Genomic DNA, 21,539 nt, shown 5'->3' with positions numbered 1-21,539 from the left:
AAAAACAGGTTGGACAAACAGCTGTCAGGGATGGCTACATTTACTTGGTCCTGCCACAGCGTGGGAGACTGGACTTGATGACGTCTTTAGGCCCACCCAGCCCTACATTTCTGTGATTCTATGTGGCCACCATCTGTCATATGTAGTTTATTCTCTAATACTCTCCCCAGGGTAGAAATGTGTGCAGTGGAGTGTTTTGTTTTGGAATTTTTTTATACAATAAACCATAGCTCTGTATGTGTGTATGCTAGAAGAGGCAACATCAAAGACATGTGCAAGGCAAGGTTCAGGAGTTTGATTTGGGACAATGTCAAATGTTCATACCAGTTTTGTTTTATCTACACACCCATCCCTAACTACGATAAACATATTAGAAACACAGAATGATAGTGCTTGAATATGCCTGCTGTAAACCAACCTGTTTTAATACTGGTTTAACAATCAGAATAAATGTATGGATCTGGTCACAAATATACTCAGTGCAGAGGAATCATGAGCAACTGTTACATAGTTCAGCTCACCGCAGACTTCATTTAAGTCAAAGATAAGAATATAAGTCATTGACAGAAGGATTTCACCTTATGGGTTTTACTAGAAGAGCTAGGTAATAAATTATTATTTTCTTTATGTGGGAGACAAATATCAATGTATCACCCAAAAGACACTGAAGATTCTTTTGACACTCAAAAATACGGGACTTCTAGACCTCAAGGAAGCAAGTTTTTAATTAAAACCTACTGCAAAAATAATAATACTGCAAAAAACTCCTGCAAAGGCTTAATATATTGTCTTAGGAGAGAAATGAATCTTGCAGTTCCAAATGAGCTATGCCTTATTCACTTATGAGCCCAGACCTCCTATTAGATTTTCTTCAGGGATCTTGCAGTATCTTTCTAGATTGAGCTTTGCCTGACATTCTTCTTTGTAAAATTAGATTTAATATTGACCTTAAAAATAATAATATCCTGCTTTGCCAAAAAGATGTTCTTACCAAATTGGAGGATCTGAAGGCAATAATAAACAATTAAAATTATGAATTTCCCTTTAAATATTACTGTCACAAACATTCAAAGACACCCCAATTTCTCTAATCATATGGGCTAGACTGTGTCCCTGCTTTACATGGCTGTCCACAAGGAGGGGGCTGGGTATGAAGCCCATATTAAGAGAGTCCAGGAGTATCTCTTCCCGGCCATCTTTACAAAAGGTCGTTAAAAGGCACTCACAAAGTATTTGGAGAGGCATTGCTTCTCTCTGACGAATGATGCATCCGATGAAGTGAGCTGTAGCTCACGAAAGCTTATGCTCAAATAAATTTGTTAGTCTCTAAGGTGCCACAAGTACTCCTTTTCTTTTTGCGAATACAGACTAACACGGCTGCTACTCTGAAACCTGCCTCAGGTAGTGTCTCTCCATAGTGCCCATCACAACCTGCTACTCTCAAAGGTCTAAACTGTGCCTGATATTAGTGGCTTCTGTGTGAAAGAAGGGAGAAGGAGATTTTGAGAGTCCTTCGATTTATATGGGCACTCAGTTCATTCTTGGGAATAAATTGTGAGGGAAAGGCATACAGCATTTACAGTTTAAACAGTAAAAGTTAGCATGGCCTCACTGAGGGGATTAAAAGATCATGGTGTATTGCAGTAAGGTGTGGAGTAGAGGATTAACCAGAGTAGCCCTAAAGAAAAAAAAAAAAGACTGGATTGGGCCTTTCCCTCTTTTTCCTCATCTAGTAGGGAGATTTTGGTTAAGGACTTTGTATGTTCATTAACTTCAAAAATATTCAGATTCCATCTGGGATGAGGAATGGTTCAGCTGTTTTTTATTTTATTGTTTGAATGCATTTAATGAATGCATAAACAATTTAAAATGTTAATGGTAGAAAAGAGCCCAAATAGTCAGGGTATGTGTCAAGCTAATCTTTTTTTATGGGGGTTTTTGAGGAAGGAGATCTTACTTAAAAGGTTCCATTGGGCGTTACTGATTTTGTTTATATGTTTAATTCTGCTTTTAAAACGACTGTCAAATATGCCTAGGGCTTAGGATAAGGTCATTTGGTCTGTATTATAAATCTAAATTAAAAAAAAACTGGAAATAAATGTAGAAATATAGCCTTCATAAAATCTCCATGCAGTTCTCAGGTTAAAAGGAAGTGTATCATGAAAGCACAATAAGTAAGCAAGTAGTATTATAGCTCCATATAGTTTAGTTATTACAGCAAATAAAATTATACAATAATCTATATTAAAAGAAAAGTACTGACTATAATCAACCTATAACATTACAGTTTATCCTGCATAAAACAAACATCCTAAGCAAAGTTAAAGCAAGTACAGTATTCAGGTTAAAAGCATTGAACAAGAAATTTTCAGAAATTCATTATCCAACTCAAATTAATTTTGTATTTCTTCTCTCTAATTTCAAGTACTCAAGACATGCTTAGCATCATTGCAGTTGTACACAATAAACTTCTGATCATTAGAATAAATTTGTAGTATGGCAGGGAGCAAACATTTATGAACACTAATAACTGAAAAATACCATTAAAGTAAATATTTTCTGCTGCGCTTGAATAGACTTGCTATATTTATGAATACATGTATGCACTTGGTTTGATAAAACATGTCATGTTTTCAAAATTGAATACGTAAGCTTGTCCTTATCCTCAGAGGAGAAGACAGAGAATTATGAGTGCCAGAAAGTGTCCATTTTTAAAAAAATTTCACTGGACTAACTCTCTCATCCTTTGTTTGCTGCTAGAAGACTTTTGTCCAATGATGTATAAAAATGGTTAACATTTCTTTTTATCTCTGTATAGTATGAGACAGATGGAATTTTTTCAAATCAATTATCACATCTAAAAAGACAATTTAACAGCAACAAATTCTTTCTTTTTCAGATTTTCTGAAAGAAAGGGTACTCAGAAGATTTTAATAGACTCTTGTGTTTGATTAAGGAAGATTTGTCAGAGGAAAAAGAGATGCTGGGGAAGCCACCAACAATCACCAGGTCTGTCACATGTAGTCTATCTACCCATCATAAATTCCTGATGATGATAATCCCATAATCCTGTAAACACAGGATTAAATATCTATTTAATTTTTATACCTCAACAACCCCTTTCACCTCAAATCTCCATAGAACAGTCTGCATTTCACTTACGGTAGCAGGGTGAGTTATTAAAAGAACAGAGGTCTGATTTTTCCCTGGTTATTCTGAATACCTGACATTTTTGAGTAGGAAAAAACAAACAAAATATACTATTATAAAACGTTTGCTGCATTTAAAGTGGAGCTAGATCTTGTTATTGATTATCTTAAAACCTTCTGGTTTAGGAAAAAGTTAATTCGGGTCTCAAAGAATACTTTCCTGTGGAATATTTTCCTTTTTATGACTTGCTAATCAGGTACTAGTATTTTGTTAAAGATCTGTTATTTTTAGAGGGGGGTATTGAGGTTTCAACAGTATGGGTTCTGTTCATCCCAAAGGTACCAGGAGGTATCTAAGGATGGAGGGGTCTTTATTGTGTCATGGAGAGAAGAAGTAACTCTAAAGGGAAGGTAGGAAGTGTTTGCATTGGTGCCTACCACTAGGGTTTTGTCAGGGGAGGAGGGCTTAAAATTGCAGTTGTGGTAGCCAACAGAGTAAAAAATGTTCAAGGGACAAGCTGAATCAGAATATCCCAGTGTTGCCAACTTTCCCGATTTTGCCACGTTTATGATATTTGGAATTTTTCTTAGATCCCCAGCTGCCAGAATCACAAGAATGCAGGAGAATCTTAGCTTTCATTATATAAAATTTAAGTTTCTAGTTGTATGGTTGTGGAGAAAACCTTAAAACAAAGCCAGGAAGCAAATATAAAGAACCAAATATCTTTTTAAAATTATGATTTTTAAACCAATGTTATCAGGTTTGAGACCTGACTCATGATATTTGAGTGCTTGGAGGTTTTCTGTAAATTGGAATTGGGAATTTTTTGACAAAATGTTCTTTTGTTGGACAGTGCCGATTCAAAAACAGAACTTCTCATGGAAATGTAACAGTTTTAATTAAAATTTAGTTAGGAAGGGTTTCAGTTCCAGGACAGAATTTCTGGTGAGAGACAGAGAGAGAATGCCAAAAAAAGTCAACAGTGCAGTGCTTCAGGAACTCAACTGGGATGCCAGATAGAGCAGGAATTGGGATCTCTCACATTCCAGTTGAGTGCCCTAGCCACTGGGATACTGGCTATTCTGGGGGTGGGCTTGCCAGTCTGACTGTTTTTTCTACACAAAAACTCAAAAGGTCTCAGTTTTGTTCCAATACATAATGAAAATAAATATCAGAATCTTATACAGCAGGTCAGACTAAATGATCACAGTGGACCCATCTGGCATTGGAATTTATTATTTATTGTTATTAAATGGAATTCTTGTTTTCTTGCCAGACCTAGTTTTCAGTACTGATTTCTGTCACCCATACTACTAATGACCCTTGCCAGCACCATACAGTTCTACCGGCCTTCATCTGTACTGGCTAGCTGCAGGCCCTTCCATTTGAGGGGGAAGGTTTTGGGCTCTTCCATTGGCAGAGGGCCTGCACTTGGTATTACATCTGATTACAATCAAAGATTGAATCTAGCCCTGTCTGTGGGTGTATAAGGCTTCTTTCTAAATATATCAAGAAATAGAAAGATATTGATAGACACGTGTAGTAAACTGTGTGACAGTGAGAGAAAACACCTGCATCCTTATAGTAAAATGTACGTTTGTCTGGCTGACCATCAAGGTTATTTCTCGGGCTGCATTATTCTAGATGTGCCATACACTAAATCAAAAGCTCATCACCTGCAGTTATAAAAAGCAATTTGTGTTTCAGATCAACTAGTAACCAAATGACCCTGTTAACAATTCATGTAAAAACTCACCAAAGCGTGAGTTTTCTTAGCAAAGACATAAATTACATGCCATTAGCGTTCAGAAAGTGGTGTTTGATTGACTCTCTCATTCCATTACAACCATTGGTGGAAACGGACAGAATTTCATTTTCTTACTATTGCTATGAGTTGAGGAGAACAAATTATTAAATTAGTTCTGAAGTAGAAAAATATAACAAAACATTGGACATGTAAATGCATCAATATTGCATCCTGTAATATTGTATGATGGACCTTCAGTTAAAGTAATTATGATACTTCTGAGTGATAGGGTGATGTGCAACCTCAAAACTAATAGTGTTCCAAATACCGTTGTGCTTTTAAATCTTGGAGTTGTTTGACTCATGCCATTTTTCCTTTAGAATTCAGTATATTTTTATTAATATAGACAGTTTGTTATATGATAGTTATATTCCCACAGTCCAATATACTTAACTAAACCAAAATGTATTTTTAAGATATGCACTTCTATAAAAGCTAGTAATGTGAAAGACAGTTTAAACCACAAAAGATTTTAAATTATGTATATCAGCAGAGGCAGATATATGTCTAAAACAAAATAAGCTTATAAAAATGAGTTCTATAATGCTCAACTACAGTAAGTCTTTACAATGAGCACTTCCAATTAATAGGAAATATAGATAATTTATCAGAAAGATTTTCCCAATATATTTACATTTCCAAGTATTGTTCTCTTTTTGGTCAAAGTAAAACAATTTTTAGTTTAACTGAAAGTGTTCCTGATGTAAGAATTTGTGTCTGAAATTATTTAAAATTATACTATGAGCTCAAGCAGGGTGGTGGTGGTAGTCTTAAAACTTAAAATACAATACACTGTCTGAGTTATATTGTTAAAGTAAACTGTCAGTATCAGGTACTTTGATACAATATGCTCGGAATAGGTGCAAGACAAAAATAATTGCATGTTAAGTACATGAGATAGGGTAGCAGCTATATGTATTAAGAATGGGTTCAACTTTTTACTTAAAGCAAGGATTCAACCTCTTTGTTTTGTATGAAAAATATAGTGTAATTTACAGCACAATCTGTGAGTAAAGATTCAGTTCCCCAGGATTTTCAACTGAATCATTATTTAATTTATGAGTTAACTGAAACCGATTTAAAAATGGGACCTTTAATAAATGTCCTGTATCTGACTTTTTTTTTTTACACTCTATTTACTAACAAGTGTCTGGCTTCCTATCTTTAAAACTTTTCATATTATTACAACTCACTGTCAGCTATCAAACGTACATTTGAATTAAGTAGGTTATGATAAAGAAAGTTATTAATGATTGTTTGTTCATATCCTTTCTATTATATTAACAACATTCTCCTATTCTAAATGTTTTCATAGTATAATGTGAAACCTTAATCACAGCCTGAGGAACATAAGCAAATATTTAGAATTGATGTGTGTTTATGGGGGAAGCATGAACTCATAATTGGGGTCTTGCAAGGGAGATTAATGTGCTGCTTGTAGTGTGATTCCTTATCAGCTAGAAGCAGAAGGAAGTTCCTTGTGATAACACAGAGTCTGTCACTATCACTAAATGTGCTCTGCGGGCATTGGTGTACAGTTAAGAAGCATCCTATAACTTGGCATTTCCCTGCTTCTTAGGTTTTGCATTGGGAGGGAGGGCGATCTCACACTTAACCAACCTCAATCCCTTTTAAATAAATATTTTGTTTATGGAATAACATTATATATAACAAACCTCTCTACAATACATTTAAAACAGAAGTATTACTCTATTGCAATAGTGGAAATAAGAAATTTGCCTTCCCTTCACCATCTTTACTGAGGTAAATTTATAATTTCTAATTCAATTTATTTTCCCTTACCCTGGTTCCACAATATGAACTTTAGATTATTCCAATGCAAACAGAAATTGTAAACCTTAAATGTATTTTACACACATATAATACCAATGCTTCATGCAATTATGTAAAAAGAATCTAGACTTATTAAAACCAAAATCCAGGAAAAGCTAATATATTTTAATCATAGTGGTAGGATTGTGTCAAATCACTTGTAGAGTTGTATGAAAATTGTCAGTGTGACCCTTTCACAGTCAAACCTAGATGTTGCATCACGTTTTTGTTGGGAAAAAAAATTCAGTACAATTTTTGCCAATTTCTACTCTGTTAAAATTATATGGAACATTACCAAGCTATATTCTGTTTTCTCATGAAAACCTTTCCAAGTACAAAACTGAAATCTTGCTCAATTGATTCAGTACCCAATGTCTCTCCTTTCCCTAGCTTCATAAGAAATTATTTATTTGTTTTCTTACCTAAAAGTTCATTCTCTTCAATTGATCCAATAGAAAAATTAGCTGGACTGACTGAAGGACTGGAAGTAAAGCTTGCATATCCAATGGATGAGTTGATTTCAAAATAATCGTGGCTGTGATTTAGTCGGTGAAATTCCAGAGAAGATACTATTGATGTTCTCTGTTTGGGCTGAAAAAATAGAGTTCAAAGTGTAACTAATTAACCCAGACATTAGATGATTTCCCCTATCTTCATTATTTGACATTCACCCCACATAATTGGAGTTCATCTCTTTCTAAAAATTTTATTTAGCCAAAAACAAGACAAGCTGTGGTGACTTAGATCCAACTTTTTCTCCAAAATCTGAACAGCAGTTTTGCATACTTGTCACCTTAATCACAGAATCATTTTTGCTTAGGAAGATAACATGCTTCTACAGGTTTACCTATATTAATTGTAATCCTTTTTTAAAACACAGAGGTGCACTCCTTTCAGCAGCTAGACAGCTGGCTCTGAGCTTTTGCTTCACTCAACATATATCTTGCAAAACATTTAGATCTATCTCACTGATGGTCTACAAAGTAACAAACCAGTAATAATAGTAAATAAATTCCATTGAGCATGGTCAGGCAGCCCCCTGATGTTTATTCATACAGGCAAGGCTCTTAAATTTGACTGCAGGCAAGGCTGATCTTAATTAGTCAAAGACTCTCAAAGATCTAAAAGCTTATTTAGAACTAAAGGGACAATGTCAGCTTAAAAGCTATATATTGGAAACACTCATTCCTTCACCTATTTTCATAATACTCCATATTATTAAAACTGAAAGTACAAAAATGGAGGTGGAGCTTTGGTTAGCCTTTCAACATGCCAGGGTAGCACAGCATATATAGAGATCATCTGAAGAAAAGAATCTGCTCCTGGTGAGGGCTGGTAGCAGATGATTATCCCTAGGAGCAATGGCTCTTCCTGAGGCCATGTAGCTACTCAGACCCCTTTCTCAGCACAAAATGCAAAAGTACAATCTAGCCCAATGAAGTAATTTTCACTTTTGTTTATGGCCCATTTCATTTTGAGGTTATTAATGTTGAAATGTTTATATTACAAATAGAGAAAACAATGTATTTTGCTAAAAAGCAACTGTTTCCATTGGAATGTTAAAAAAATAATTTTGAAACGTAATTTGGCTCAGGTTTTGTAAAAGATTTCTTGTTCAATAGCAAAATTTTGGGCATAATATAAATTGACTGTGTCCTGTTAAAACTGAAAAAGTTGTGTAGGTAAGGATAGGCACACAGCTGCAACTAGTTTGCAGGGGGGAATTAACTTCTTTAATAATCCAAACAATAATGTATGGCTTGCAAGGCTCCTTCCTAGGGCTAGTAATTGCTGTGAAGATTTTCATGAACTCAGACAGACTCAGATTTTCATGAACTCAGAAGACAGACTCCCGCATCAAATAGCTTTAAGTAAGAGGTACTGGTATGGGTCTTAGCAAAACTACTGATCTGGACAAAAATGCAACAAAAGTGCACCATTTATTTTTGCTAAAATGCGATTCAGCAGTGACGTAATTATGTTTAAAAGGGATATGTTGCAAGAAGGTTTCTTATCCATCAGATAAATATTCTTGCCCCGTGCCCAACCAGGGGTTGATTTGGGTGCCTTGCAGTCTTCTGTTCAGAGAAGCTGATGTCATGGAGTTATGTCTGGTATAATTGGTTTATTCACACGAAATACAGGACTCTAGTTACTTCTAAACTGAGACAGGCCCAACCTCACTTAGGCAGCTCTGGAATCTCCAACTCAGTCACCCTGAGCAGCCACCTCCATCTTTGTTCTTCCAGGCCTCTAGTCATCCTCCTAGCTGCCATGGAACCTTCCCCTCCTGGCTGTCCTATATCAGTTGCCAATCAGAACAGCAGCAGCAGATTCACCATACTGCTGCCCGCTGGCCTATTACTGCTCATCTGATTTATCACGTTAGTCTAGAATGACATACACTACAGTGGCTTTTCTTTGAAAGTTTCAGCGCAAACCTCATGCACAAATCTTTGAAAAAGCTATTCCATTCATTTCAAAGGGATGGATGCACGCACTTAAGTGTTTTGCTCAAGTAAGTCTCCAGGACTTACCTGATAAGAAGTGATCTCTTGTTGATCCTAGTATTTGTCCTCATCCTAAATTCCCCCCACACTGATACTAAGGGCCCATAATCATTAATCCCAATTGGCAAAGGGGAGAGAGGGATATTACAGTAGGCCAGAAGGGTTCCCTTTTGGTCACATGTTATACAACTGTTGGGGCAGGGCTGCATGGCAGGGAACCACAGGTGATGCTTTCCTGGTTTTAGGGAATGCTTTATGCTGCTTTAAATGACCATTTAATAATAAGTCTGATTACTTTCATAAGGCAGCCTAACCTGCAGATGGATAGTAGCTACAGCCTCAGTAGTCTCCATGTAGGTGCTTTCACCCTACCGTGGCAAAGGTGCCTGAGCACTTAGATCTAAGCGAGGAGTCTTTTACTACGGCCATGCAAAGGACTGATTTTCGGAACTCCTTCAAGATTTCTGTGCATGCAGAACACTGGGATTGCAAATCCACCTAACATACTAACCGATGGGTAAGCAAATAACCTTCCTACTCTGCTTTGAATATAGTCTACACACACACAGAGCTCAAGTTTACCCTCTTCCTGGGCTTTGACATTATTATTTAAATCAACAAAACCGAAACCTAACAAGATTTGTTTCTAATCCTAGGGTTCTTCTGCAGAAACTTCTCTATCTCCACCTTTAGTTCCCTTTTCCCTAGAGCGGCAGGCAGTCTAATTCTGTTATATTCAGATTGGAGCTAACAAGAACCACCTGCCAGCATGCAGTAATTAGTATAGTTATGCAGGGTTCTAGCACCTGAACATTAGTGGCACAAGAGAGGATTCTTATCCCGGGTCCTAGAAAATGTCAAGCTATTACAATCTGCTAATGTTCATTAATATATGCTAATTGCAGCTAGAAGCACAAATCTACCTAGTACAAAGTTAAGTCAGAGCAGAAGTACTGAGAATGAAAACTGACAGGGTAGCCTTATCTGCTGCAATTAAAAACTGCCAAAATTTCTCTTTATGAGAAAACTGATGGCCTATAAGCTCCTCTGCAGGTGTCAAAATATTGGTGTCATGAGGCGTGACCTCAGGGGAAAGGCTGAACAACACAGTCCATAGGACTTCCCTGAATTAGTTCCTGTATGAACTAGAATATATCTTTAAAAATATATTTTTTTTCATTTATAGATTGCAGTGGTGGAGAAACAATGAAAGTCTAGACACCCTTTTTCATATGTACATCACAACCTTGTTAAGACATCAGTCCAAAATGAAACAGTCAATTTTCTGTAGCTTTTTGATCCAAAATATTTCACATGCTAAAAAATAGCAACACAGAACAGTTACAAATTCAAATATCTAAATTGGTTCTCCCTTCTCAGTTTAGAGCCATCTATAGGTTTATGATCCCTTGGAGGAGGCAAGTATACTAGCCATAATGGTTTCTCAAATTATCTATTAAATAGCAGTATCATATTTCCTTACATTATAAAAAGATGTGCATTTTGTAAGATGAAAAATAAAGAAAAGTGGTAGATTGCAAACCTTGCTATTTAAATACAAAGTAAATCATAAAATGAAATTTTTGCTCATGAAAAGTGCTGAATTACCACAGAAGCTAGAGAATACTCACATTTACCCAAAGAACAGGTACAACATAGGCAGTGACAGTTCAGGCTTCACACCTGTGCTTCCCATGAAACTCAATTTTGACTTGGAAGGCTCAACATGCCTGTTTCATTCTCAGCCTAATTACCGATATTAACAGCAACAAGAGTGCCAGCTGTGTATTAATTGTACATCTGCTTATCAGGATCTGGACTGAGAGCATCAAATAATCAGATGGCAACAACTTTTAGTCACTACTGAACTGGGTTTGATTCAAACTAGTAATCTAGAGTTGGAAAGACTTGATTGTCCTATTATCAGTCTCCCAAGATAACTAGCTCTTCAAACATCAAAATAAATGAACATGTAGAAGAAACACTGTCATTATAATTATCTACATTAATGTTTTCATGGCTATGGCTATTACAATTTCATATCTCAAATTATAAATGACTAAAATTAAAGATAAAAAAGCAGTAAGTTTCAGCATTCATACTGATAATCTTGATTTTTTGTCTAATATCTTAATTCAGGAGCAGCAGGCAATAATTATACTGTATTTAGCAGCAAATATGTCCCAAGGAGCTACAACAGAAACCTCATAACATCATGGGAATTTTTAAAAAATGAAAGAAGGATAAATAAATGTTTGCATTACTTTAACCATAAAATTATTTTCTACTATAAAGACAATAAACTCAAACTTAATTTATTTAATTTTATTGCTAATCAAAAGATTCCTAGTGACTTCTGTTTCTACTAAAGAGATTCTGAATTAATACAAGGTGACCTCCTGCATGCTGCTTATTCAGCTGGTCCACACTTCCTCAGGATGGCCTGACAGTGTGTTAGCATACTTCCTGAGACATTTGAAAGTTATTGATACACACAACGATGGCACAGCTGCCATTGTCCCTTTGTGTATTGCTGCGTGCATGGTGTATCCACCAGGCTTTCTGTTCTTGCGCATTCACAGTGCCTCTTCTCTTTGTTATCCTAGCTCCTCTTCCTGACTCCTCTGCTGGATGAGGTAACCAAATGTCAGCAATCAGCTGTGCTGTTCTTCCCTCCTCCCCTGCTTTATCTCAGACCACCACTTTGCTTGACACCAGTAGTTGGGAGTGAAGGAGGGTACGTATGATGCTTCTCTCCTCTTCCTTGGGCCCCAATTCTCATTTCTTAATTTCAGCCAGCGAGCAGCAATGAGTTCTGAGGTACAACACCTACTGCAGCTCTCCCACTGTCAGGAACTCAGCTGCCTCCAGACTCAGTGTCTGGCAACCCAGTGAGCTCAGCTGGGCCCAATAAACGCTCTCAAACTGACTGTGCTCCCCAGTTGGTCAGAAGAGCCAACAGATCATCATTTAAACTCTGTAGCAACAGCAGCACCCTGGCTGCTCTATGTATTCCACGTTTATATCTGTACTAGGCCTGCTTCTTGGCTGGCCCTTATTCTTGCTAGTTCTGCTCCAGCCCTAGTCCCTGCCTATGTCTGAACTCCTGGCTCTGACCCCTGGCTTGCCTCCTGGCTATGCCTTTCGTTCTTCCTTTTGGTGCTGTTCTGACCACTAAGATAGACTCCTGGCTCCAACCACTAGGTTGTACTATCTATACCTCCTGTGACACCCACTTTGTTCTGATGCACTAAAGCTGTTGCATTTTTGTGGGTATTGGTTCCTTTGAAAGGATGGGATTAGTATTAACAGTGGATCTTTAGCCTCTGAGATTATGGAAAGTGCCATATTCACAAACTGTATGTGCACTATATTCACTGAAAAATGTTTATTGAATTATTCATTGAGGCTTTTACATATTCTGCGATCCACTTTTCAACCATTTATCTATAACAGGCCTGATCCTCAACTATCATAGACTCCAAAGAGTTGAGGATGTTCAGTACTGCACAAGCATGGGCCCATATACTGTAAATAGAGATATGAATAACTCTGAATTCCTCTGACTCTTATGTACATACTGAATTAGAAAACTAAAACTACAGGACAGCTCCAGAGAGGCAATTCAGCTTCAACAAGAGAAAAGTATCTATTTAGAAACAATATTCTCTAAACAAATCACTACTAATTGTGAGGATTATTCACATGCTTAAACTTAGATATGTGCTTAAATTCCTTGCTGAAGCAGGGGTGGATCAAATCTTTAATGCAGTCAAACAGCTCGTTTTCTTTTTTCATCACTATTGTGTATTGAACAGATGTTTTTATTTTCATATTTGCTCAGCTCTAATTAAAATCATCTAATTGGAATAATATTTTGTAATGAGTTGTCAAAAGAAAAGGTCTATTACAATGTGCACGATTAATAATATTTTAGTTAATGGTGTTAAGTAGTAACTGAGTATCTAAACAAGGATTTCTAAATATTCTGCTCTGGAGATATTATCAGCCTTCTCCTCACTAACTATATTATAAAGTATACTTTTCATTCTAAACATGTATCACTCGTTTACATATTTTTAGAATACTAACGAAGGTTTTTTTTGTTCTACTTGCAATCATATGTATATGATTTGTTAGCTTTTTAAATAGACATTAATAGCATACCTGTTATTTCTTTTTTGACTATTTTTCATAAAGCGCTCTTGCTTTCAGTATTACTAGGATAAGGAAGGTTTTGAACTATTCCCAGTAGATTTGGATAAATACTTCAGGTTTAAAAATAATTCCATATAAACAAATACAACTGTCTGAGAATCAGGAACTAAAGCTATGTCAACAGCAATTAAACACCCATGACTGGCCTGGGTCAGCTGACTCGGGCTCACCAGGCTTGGGCTGTGGAACTGTAAAATTGCAGTGCAGATTTTTGGGTTTGGTTTGGAACTTTATCTTTGGGACCTGTGAGGGGGAAGGGTCCCAGAGCCCAGGCTCCAGCCTGAGCCTGAATGTGACACTGCAATTTTTAGCCCTGCAAGCCCAAGTCAGCTGAACTGGGCCAGCTGTGGGTCTTTCATTCCAGTGGAGATGTACCCTAAATCCATGCCTAGACTTTGGATCTATCGGGCAAGATGCTAAGTACCTTGACATTAATGGGAATCTGGGATGCTCAGCACTTTGCAGGGAGTACTCAGCATCTCACAGAACTTGGCCCTTTGTAGATTTCTTTCTTTCTTTCTTGTGATATGAAATGCCTTATTAATGGGTCTGCTGGCAGTAGAGTATTTCCACACATGTGTAGTGCTGTTCCACTGGATATTTCACAAGGTTTTCTTAACTGTCCCCTGCTATTCTGTTATGATTTTTGATCGATCTCTTAAAGGAAGTTTCAGAGTAGCAGCCGTGTTAGTCTGTATTCGCAAAAAGAAAAGGAGTACTTGTGGCACCTTAGAGACTAACAAATTTATTAGAGCATAAGCTTTCGTGAGCTACAGCTCACTTCATCGGATGCATTCCACCAAATGCATCCGATGAAGTGAGCTGTAGCTCACAAAAGCTTATGCTCTAATAAATTTGTTAGTCTCTAAGGTGCCACAAGTACTCCTTTTTTTTTTTAAAGGAAGTTGAAATCAGTGGAGATGAGTAATGCTGAGGATGGGATGACCAGCCTGAGGCACCAGAGCAGTATCTAACAAATTATGTTCTTTAAAAAAAAAAAAAAAGTGCAAGAAACAAGCAAAAAAAAAATGTGAACACCAGTTTTCTTTGCAGCAGCTTTGCCTGCAAGTAACCCTGACTCAATGTTAGAAAAAAATCATAGCTATATTACACATTTACTAGGAATTTTTGAGGGGGTGCTGGGAGACAGTGACATTGATCTTCATGGTTTACCTGTTAATAAAATTGTGAAACTGGCTGCTAACATCTCAAAAAATCTTTGAGATACAACCCATACTCTTTCAGCTGAAATGTTGGCTGTGTCATAAACTGTACCACAGACTACTTGTGTGACATTAGATAAGTCACTTAATCTCTGTGAGCCTCAGTTTCCAATCTGTAAAATAGGGTAAATAATAGTTCCTTTCTTCTACCACATAGCTCTATGGGACTCCAGTTTCAGTTTGGACCTCTAAGCTATACTGTAAAACAGATTAATGACGATTGCTGTATCTTAAAAATGACTTACTACATATTGATGGAAAAGCATGGTAAGTCATTTCCCAGCATAGCTGGTAATGTGTATAGTGTCATAAAGCATGATCAAGTCCTTAGGCTTTAGCTATAATTTTTGAGGGAAAATGGTCTTCTGGGATTCTAATGTCTCCTTTGCCTACCCACAGCCATTTTTAAAGACCTTTCTACAGCGTGCTTTTGTGAGTGGGGAGGAATCTACCTGTAAAACATTTGGATCCAATTTCCTCTGCAAATGTAAATCAATGCCACTCGTGTGAGCCGGAGAGGCTCTACAGTGACTGAAATAATTTGCTTTCTCCTCTAAAGACCTAAACTACCTCCACATTGCTCCTAGACCCTTGTTCACCATTTGCTGCTCGTGTATGAGATTACCATTCTTTTAAAGACAGTACTTCCAAAATCAGCAGAACAGAAGATGTTAAAAAGAATTCTTCTAGGAGGTTATTTGGGAGTTGAGCAATAGAAGCCACAAGTGTGAGAGGAAGGCATACTGAAATTCATTCCGCCATCCCATCCCTCCCCAAACCCCCACTCATTAAATACCAGATCACTGACAACAATGTCAAGGAACAATCCTGTTCACATAAAATGAGCATTTATTCACAGAAGATAATGCCTGAGACATTTTTAAAATAGTCCAACTTTGGACATCAAAAACCATAACTGCAGTTAGCCACATGAAACCCACCTTAGCAAGACATGAAGAGAAAAAGCAGTCAATACATTATAATTAATAAGAATTTTAAAAGGTTTCCCTGAGAGTTCAGAATTGAAATTCATGATTATTGCCCAAGACTCCACAAATAAATGGCTAGGCCAAGAAAAACAAATTCACAAAAGGAGATGGTGAGATGGTTGATCCTTACATCTGTGTCTTGGAACATTATAGAGACACTATTACGAGAAAATGTGGCTCACCTAGGGTATGTCTACACGGCAACTAAAAACCTGCAGCTGGCTAGTGTTGATTCAAGCTCTCAGGGCTCAAGTTGAAGGGCTGTTTAATTGCAGTTTAGACTTCCTATCTCAACTGGAATCTGGGCTCTATGATAGAGTTCTGTGGTGACCTAGAATCCTATTTTCGACGTCTCAGACTCAAGGAATATTTCTAACACACCTCTGACCAACATATTAACCCACAGAGACCTTCCTGCCAACACTACAAAAAGAAGGATTCTGGGTGGACTCCTCCTGAAGGTCGAAACAGCAGCCTGGATTTTTACATAGAGTGCTTCCGCCGACGTGCACGAGCTGAAATTGTGGAAAAGCAGCATCGCTTACCCCATAACCTCAGCCATGCAGAACACAGTGCCATCCACAGCCTCAGAAACAACTCTGACATCATAATCAAAAAGGCTGACAAAGGAGGTGCTGTCGTCATCATGAATAGGTCGGAGTATGAACAAGAGGCTACTAGGCAGCTCTCCAACACCACTTTCTACAAGCCAGTACCCTCTGATCCCACTGAGAGTTACCAAAAGAAACTACAGCATTTGCTCAAGAAACTCCCTGAAAAAGCACAAGAACAAATCCGCACAGACACACCCCTAGAACCCCGACCTGGGGTATTCTGTCTGCTACCCAAGATCCATAAACCTGGAAATCCTGGACGCCCCATCATCTCAGGCATTGGCACCCTGATAGCAGGATTGTCTGGCTATGTAGACTCCCTCCTCAGGCCCTTCGTTACCAGCACTCCCAGCTATCTTCGAGACACCACTGACTTCCTGAGGAAACTACAGTCCATTGGTGATCTTCCTAAAAACACCATCCTAGCCACTATGGATGTAGAAGCCCTCTACACCAACATTCCACACAAAGATGGACTACAAGCCGTCAGGAACAGTATCCCCGATACTGTCACGGCTAACCTGGTGGCTGAACTTTGTGACTTTGTCCTCACCCATAACTATTTCACATTTGGGGACAATGTATACCTTCAAATCAGCGGCACTACGATGGGTACCCGCATGGCCCCACAGTATGCTAACATTTTTATGGCTGACTTAGAACAACGCTTCCTCAGCTCTCGTCCCCTAATGCCCCTACTCTACTTGCGCTACATTGATGACATCTTCATCATCTGGACCCATGGAAAAGAAGCTCTTGAGGATTCCACCATGATTTCAACAATTTCCATCCCACCATCAACCTCAGCCTGGACCAGTCCACACAAGAGATCCACTTCCTGGACACTACGGTGCTAATAAGCAATGGTCACATAAACACCACCCTATATCGGAAACCTACTGACCGCTATTCCTACCTACATGCCTCTAGCTTTCATCCAGATCATACCACTCGATTCATTGTCTACAGCCAAGCTCTACGATATAACCGCATTTGCTCCAACCCCTCAGACAGAGACAAACACCTACAAGATCTCTATCATGCAAACTACAATACCCACCTGCTGAAGTGAAGAAACAGATTGACAGAGCCAGAAGAGTACCCAGAAGTCACTTACTACAGGACAGGCCCAACAAAGAAAATAACAGAACGCCACTAGCCATCACCTTCAGACCCCAACTAAAACCTCTCCAACGCATCATCAAGGATCTACAACCTATCCTGAAGGATGACCCATCACTCTCACAGATCTTGGGAGACAGGCCAGTCCTTGCTTACAGACAGCCCCCCCAATCTGAAGCAAATACTCACCAGCAACCACACAACAGAACCACTAACCCAGGAACCTATCCTTGCAACAAAGCCCGTGGCCAACTCTGTCCACATCATAGGGCCTAATCACATAAGCCACACTATCAGAGGCTCGTTCACCTGCGCATCTACCAATGTGATATATGCCATCATGTGCAGCAATGCCCCTCTGCCATGTACATTGGCCAAACTGGACAGTCTCTACGTAAAAGAATGAATGGACACAAATCAGACGTCAAGAATTATAACATTCAAAAACCAGTTGGAGAACACTTCAATCTCTCTGGTCACTCGATTACAGACCTAAGAGTGGCTATCCTTCAACAAAAAAGCTTCAAAAACAGACTCCAACGAGAGACTGCTGAATTGGAATTAATTTGCAAACTGGATACAATTAACTTAAGCTTGAATAGAGACTGGGAATGGATGAGTCATTACACAAAGTAAAACTATTTCCCCATGGTATTTCTCCCCCCCATCCCACCCCCCACTGTTCCTCTGATATTCTTGTTAACTGCTGGAATTAGCCTACCTTGCTTGTCACCATGAAACGTTTTCCTCCTTTCCCCCCTCCCCCCCCGCTGCTGGTGATGGCTTATCTTAAGTGATCACTCTCCTTACAGTGTGTATGATAAACCCATTGTTTCATGTTCTCTGTGTGTGTATATAAATGTCTCCTCTGTTTTTTCCACCAAATGCATCCGATGAAGTGAGCTGTAGCTCATGAAAGCTTATGCTCTAATAAATTTGTTAGTCTCTAAGGTGCCACAAGTACTCCTTTTCTTTTTGTAAATCCAGAGTACTTTGTTCAGTGTGCTGACTAATGCACATAAGACTTTAGAAGGTGTTATTTAGATCAAGCTATCTTTCACAATCTAACAACACACCTTTAAATCGTAGTCTAAACAGAGCCCCTTTACACTACTCTGCCAGTATCAGAAAGTCTTGAAGTGGGCATAAATGTAATTTACGACCATTTTAAGGGATTCTTACACTGCCAGAGTAGTGTAAGGGGGGCTCAGTGTAAATGAGAATCAGGTTCAAGAGCTCCTATCACTCTAACAAAACTGAAGTTGAAAATAAAAGAATAAGGGGTTCAAATAAAATCAAGCAGACAAAACAAAAAGCTATGTTATGGCAGTTTTACAAAGGTGTTTCCAAAAGTGGGATTTTGTTCACTTACAGAATCACTCCAATAGTGTTTGGAAACCAGCAATTATGTGCTATGAAACACAAAAATATTAAACATTCATATTCAAAACTCTGATGTCACATGGCATTTTATAAAAAATGTTTCCAATCATTCCTTTCAGCACAAAGGACTGTGAGTAACTCCAGAGTGAGAGGAACACTCCAGAGTGACAGCTTGGTGTTTCATAGAAGCAAAACTCATGAATAGGAATTGTACTTCCTTTTCCAGGCTAAAGTTTAGTAATCAAAATAATTCTTGATGGAGTTAGACCATGGCAAAATTTGTCTGAATAAAATGAAGAAAAAAAAATCACGGATCTCACCTTCACTCCATGATACGCTGAACTTCATACCATTTTTCTGTTTGTTCGTATGTAACATGATAACTTTGAATCAATTTCAAAGCATGTTCGAGATATCAAGGGGCATAAGCCTATTGATTATGGTGAAAATTGGAAAACCAGAAAAGCTTGATTCTGAGGAAAATCAGGGCCTCCACAGCGCCTGGGTATGCAGGCAGAGGAATCCGTGAGATGCTGTCTTCTGCTGCCCTCACATATCAGAGGCAGCTTCTTAACTTTCTGTGTAGGGAGCCTGTCTGTAGCCTGGGGTCTAACAGAAATAAAAGAGCCTTAAAGGGAAGGTTTATAGAGGGAATGGAGGACTTGGGAAGGCAGTGGAATATGAAGGAAGCGAGGATCCAGAAGGGATTGGGTGGGTAGTGGAAAAGTGGAGTCCTAGAAGACAGAGGCAGATGTATGCCTTTGCAAAAGGACAAAGCAGCTCTGAGTGCAGGGGTTGGGGGAGCTCGATAGCCCAAAACAGCCAGATAACTTTACATTCTAGCACTCGCTGTCCCATCCAGTCAGTCCCCTGGTATGTCACTATGCTGGACAGAGAAGAGGAAAAAAGTGGTATAGCAGTTTAGTTCACTTTTGTGTGGGGGCTGTTCCCTGCGGGCTATTTCTGTTCCCCTTAAAACCTCTCTACTCTGTCGGAATGGTGTAAAGGGGCCCTAGCAGGTAACAAAATATACCCCTAAAATGAATTCATCTGTGTGTATTATATATTATCATTATTATTTATTTGTATTATGATAGTGCCTAGAGGCCAACCAAGACAGGCACTGTACAGTCAGAGTAATAGTTCCTGCTCAAAAGAGCTTGCAGTCTTAATAGACAAGACAGACAAAGGGCAGAGGAAAGGGAGTAAATATAAACCAGAATTAACAGATTGATGTTTTGCAAACATCATGTTAGTTCTACAATTTCTTTTTAAAAAATTCTTAGGGTAGGGTTTTGTTGGGAGGAGACTAGCTAAATGGAAAGATAAAGGAAGGGTTGGGGGACATAGCAGATAGGGATCTAAGGGAGATACGGGAAAGAAAAGGGGAAGGGGAGCTGAGAGCTGTAACAGATCCATCTCCATGGTGGATTGGGCACAGAGGCAGACACATAAATACACACTGACCAATAGGTTACATACTTCCTACTATTGAAGTGTTCTACATAGCAAAAAGGGTGGCTAAATATTATGTTAAAATTATTTTGACTGTCCATTCTAACAAGAATGATGAGGTTCTGACCATAACCCCTTTGTTTCTGGAGTAGGATGACAGCAGCGCTGATGCCATATACACTGAGAGTGCGTAAATGGGTCTGATTTAAATCCAAACAACTCCTCCCCGAGTCCCTATGAACGCTATTCAAGATGATCTAGTTCAAGAACATCACCATTCAGTGTTCTGGGTCCATCTGTTGGCAATATCATGATGAAAACTGATTTTTAAATGCTATTTTCAATGAACTATCACACAACAACTTTTTCCAACAGTATTTCCAGTGCCTGTCTGCCTGCCTCCTACTAGAAAAAACAACTAAGAGGGAAGAAGGTACTTCAATAGAACTGTGAGGTAGAGGGGGAGAGATAGAGTAAGAGAGAGAGCCTACAGAAATAGAAAAGGGGGGAGACAATTGGGAAAAGGCAAAAAAGGCCAAGAAGATAATATTCTAGACATAGTATAATCTGGATTCAGGCTGGAACATGGAACTGAAACTGCGATAGTGGCACTAATGGATGATCTCCAGCTGTCAGTGGATGGAGAGTAGACATCCATTCTCATCCTTCTGGACCTATCTGCAGCATTTGACACTGTCAACCATGTCAACTGCTTCTCATGTGAGAGGTGGCAATGGTGCAGAGTAATGTGTTAATATGGTTTGAGTCATTCCTGGAGGCATGCATTCAATGAGTACTGATGAGAAACTTCACCTCTACCACTAGACCCTCACCATGGAGTCCAACAAGGATCAACTGTCTCTCTAGTCCTTTTCAACATCTATGTGCAGCCACTAGGTGAATTGGTCAAACAACTGAAGTGGTACCAATATGCAGATGACACACAGTTCTACCTATCTTTCACCACATACAACCACACCACTACCATCAAGGGAAAATGTTTGGATGGCATCAACTCATGGATGAAGAACAGCTGGCTGAAGCTGAACCCAAGCAAGAAAAAAGTGATGCTGGTGGTAGAGGGAAACATGTTGCAAAGTTTGCAGCCATGGTACAATCTCCTTTGGTTGAAGGTATCAAGTCACAATTGATCAGTTTAGTCCATAGGTTAAGAATAATCTTGGATTCCTTGCTGATGCTAAACTCTTATCTCACATAGCAGCAGTTGGTTAGGA

At 38.5% G+C, this 21,539-nt stretch overlaps 1 protein-coding gene across 6 annotated transcripts in view; it reads right to left on the bottom strand.

The window, feature by feature from the left end:
• Positions 1 to 21,539, bottom strand: part of ANKS1B (ankyrin repeat and sterile alpha motif domain containing 1B) — a 740,833-nt gene that overhangs the window by 447,659 nt on the left and 271,635 nt on the right. For all 6 annotated transcript variants that reach the window (XM_043491651.1, XM_043491643.1, XM_043491691.1 and 3 more), the window contains exon 13: positions 7,213 to 7,381. In XM_043491651.1, coding sequence (XP_043347586.1) covers positions 7,213 to 7,381 — 169 coding nt within the window. The remainder of the gene's footprint in view (positions 1 to 7,212; positions 7,382 to 21,539) is intronic.

Source organism: Dermochelys coriacea, chromosome 1, assembly GCF_009764565.3.
Source record: "Dermochelys coriacea isolate rDerCor1 chromosome 1, rDerCor1.pri.v4, whole genome shotgun sequence".
Lineage (NCBI taxonomy): Eukaryota > Metazoa > Chordata > Testudines > Dermochelyidae > Dermochelys > Dermochelys coriacea.
The sequence above is the reverse complement of the archived record's forward strand: the minus strand, read 5'-3'. Positions and strand labels throughout refer to the sequence as shown.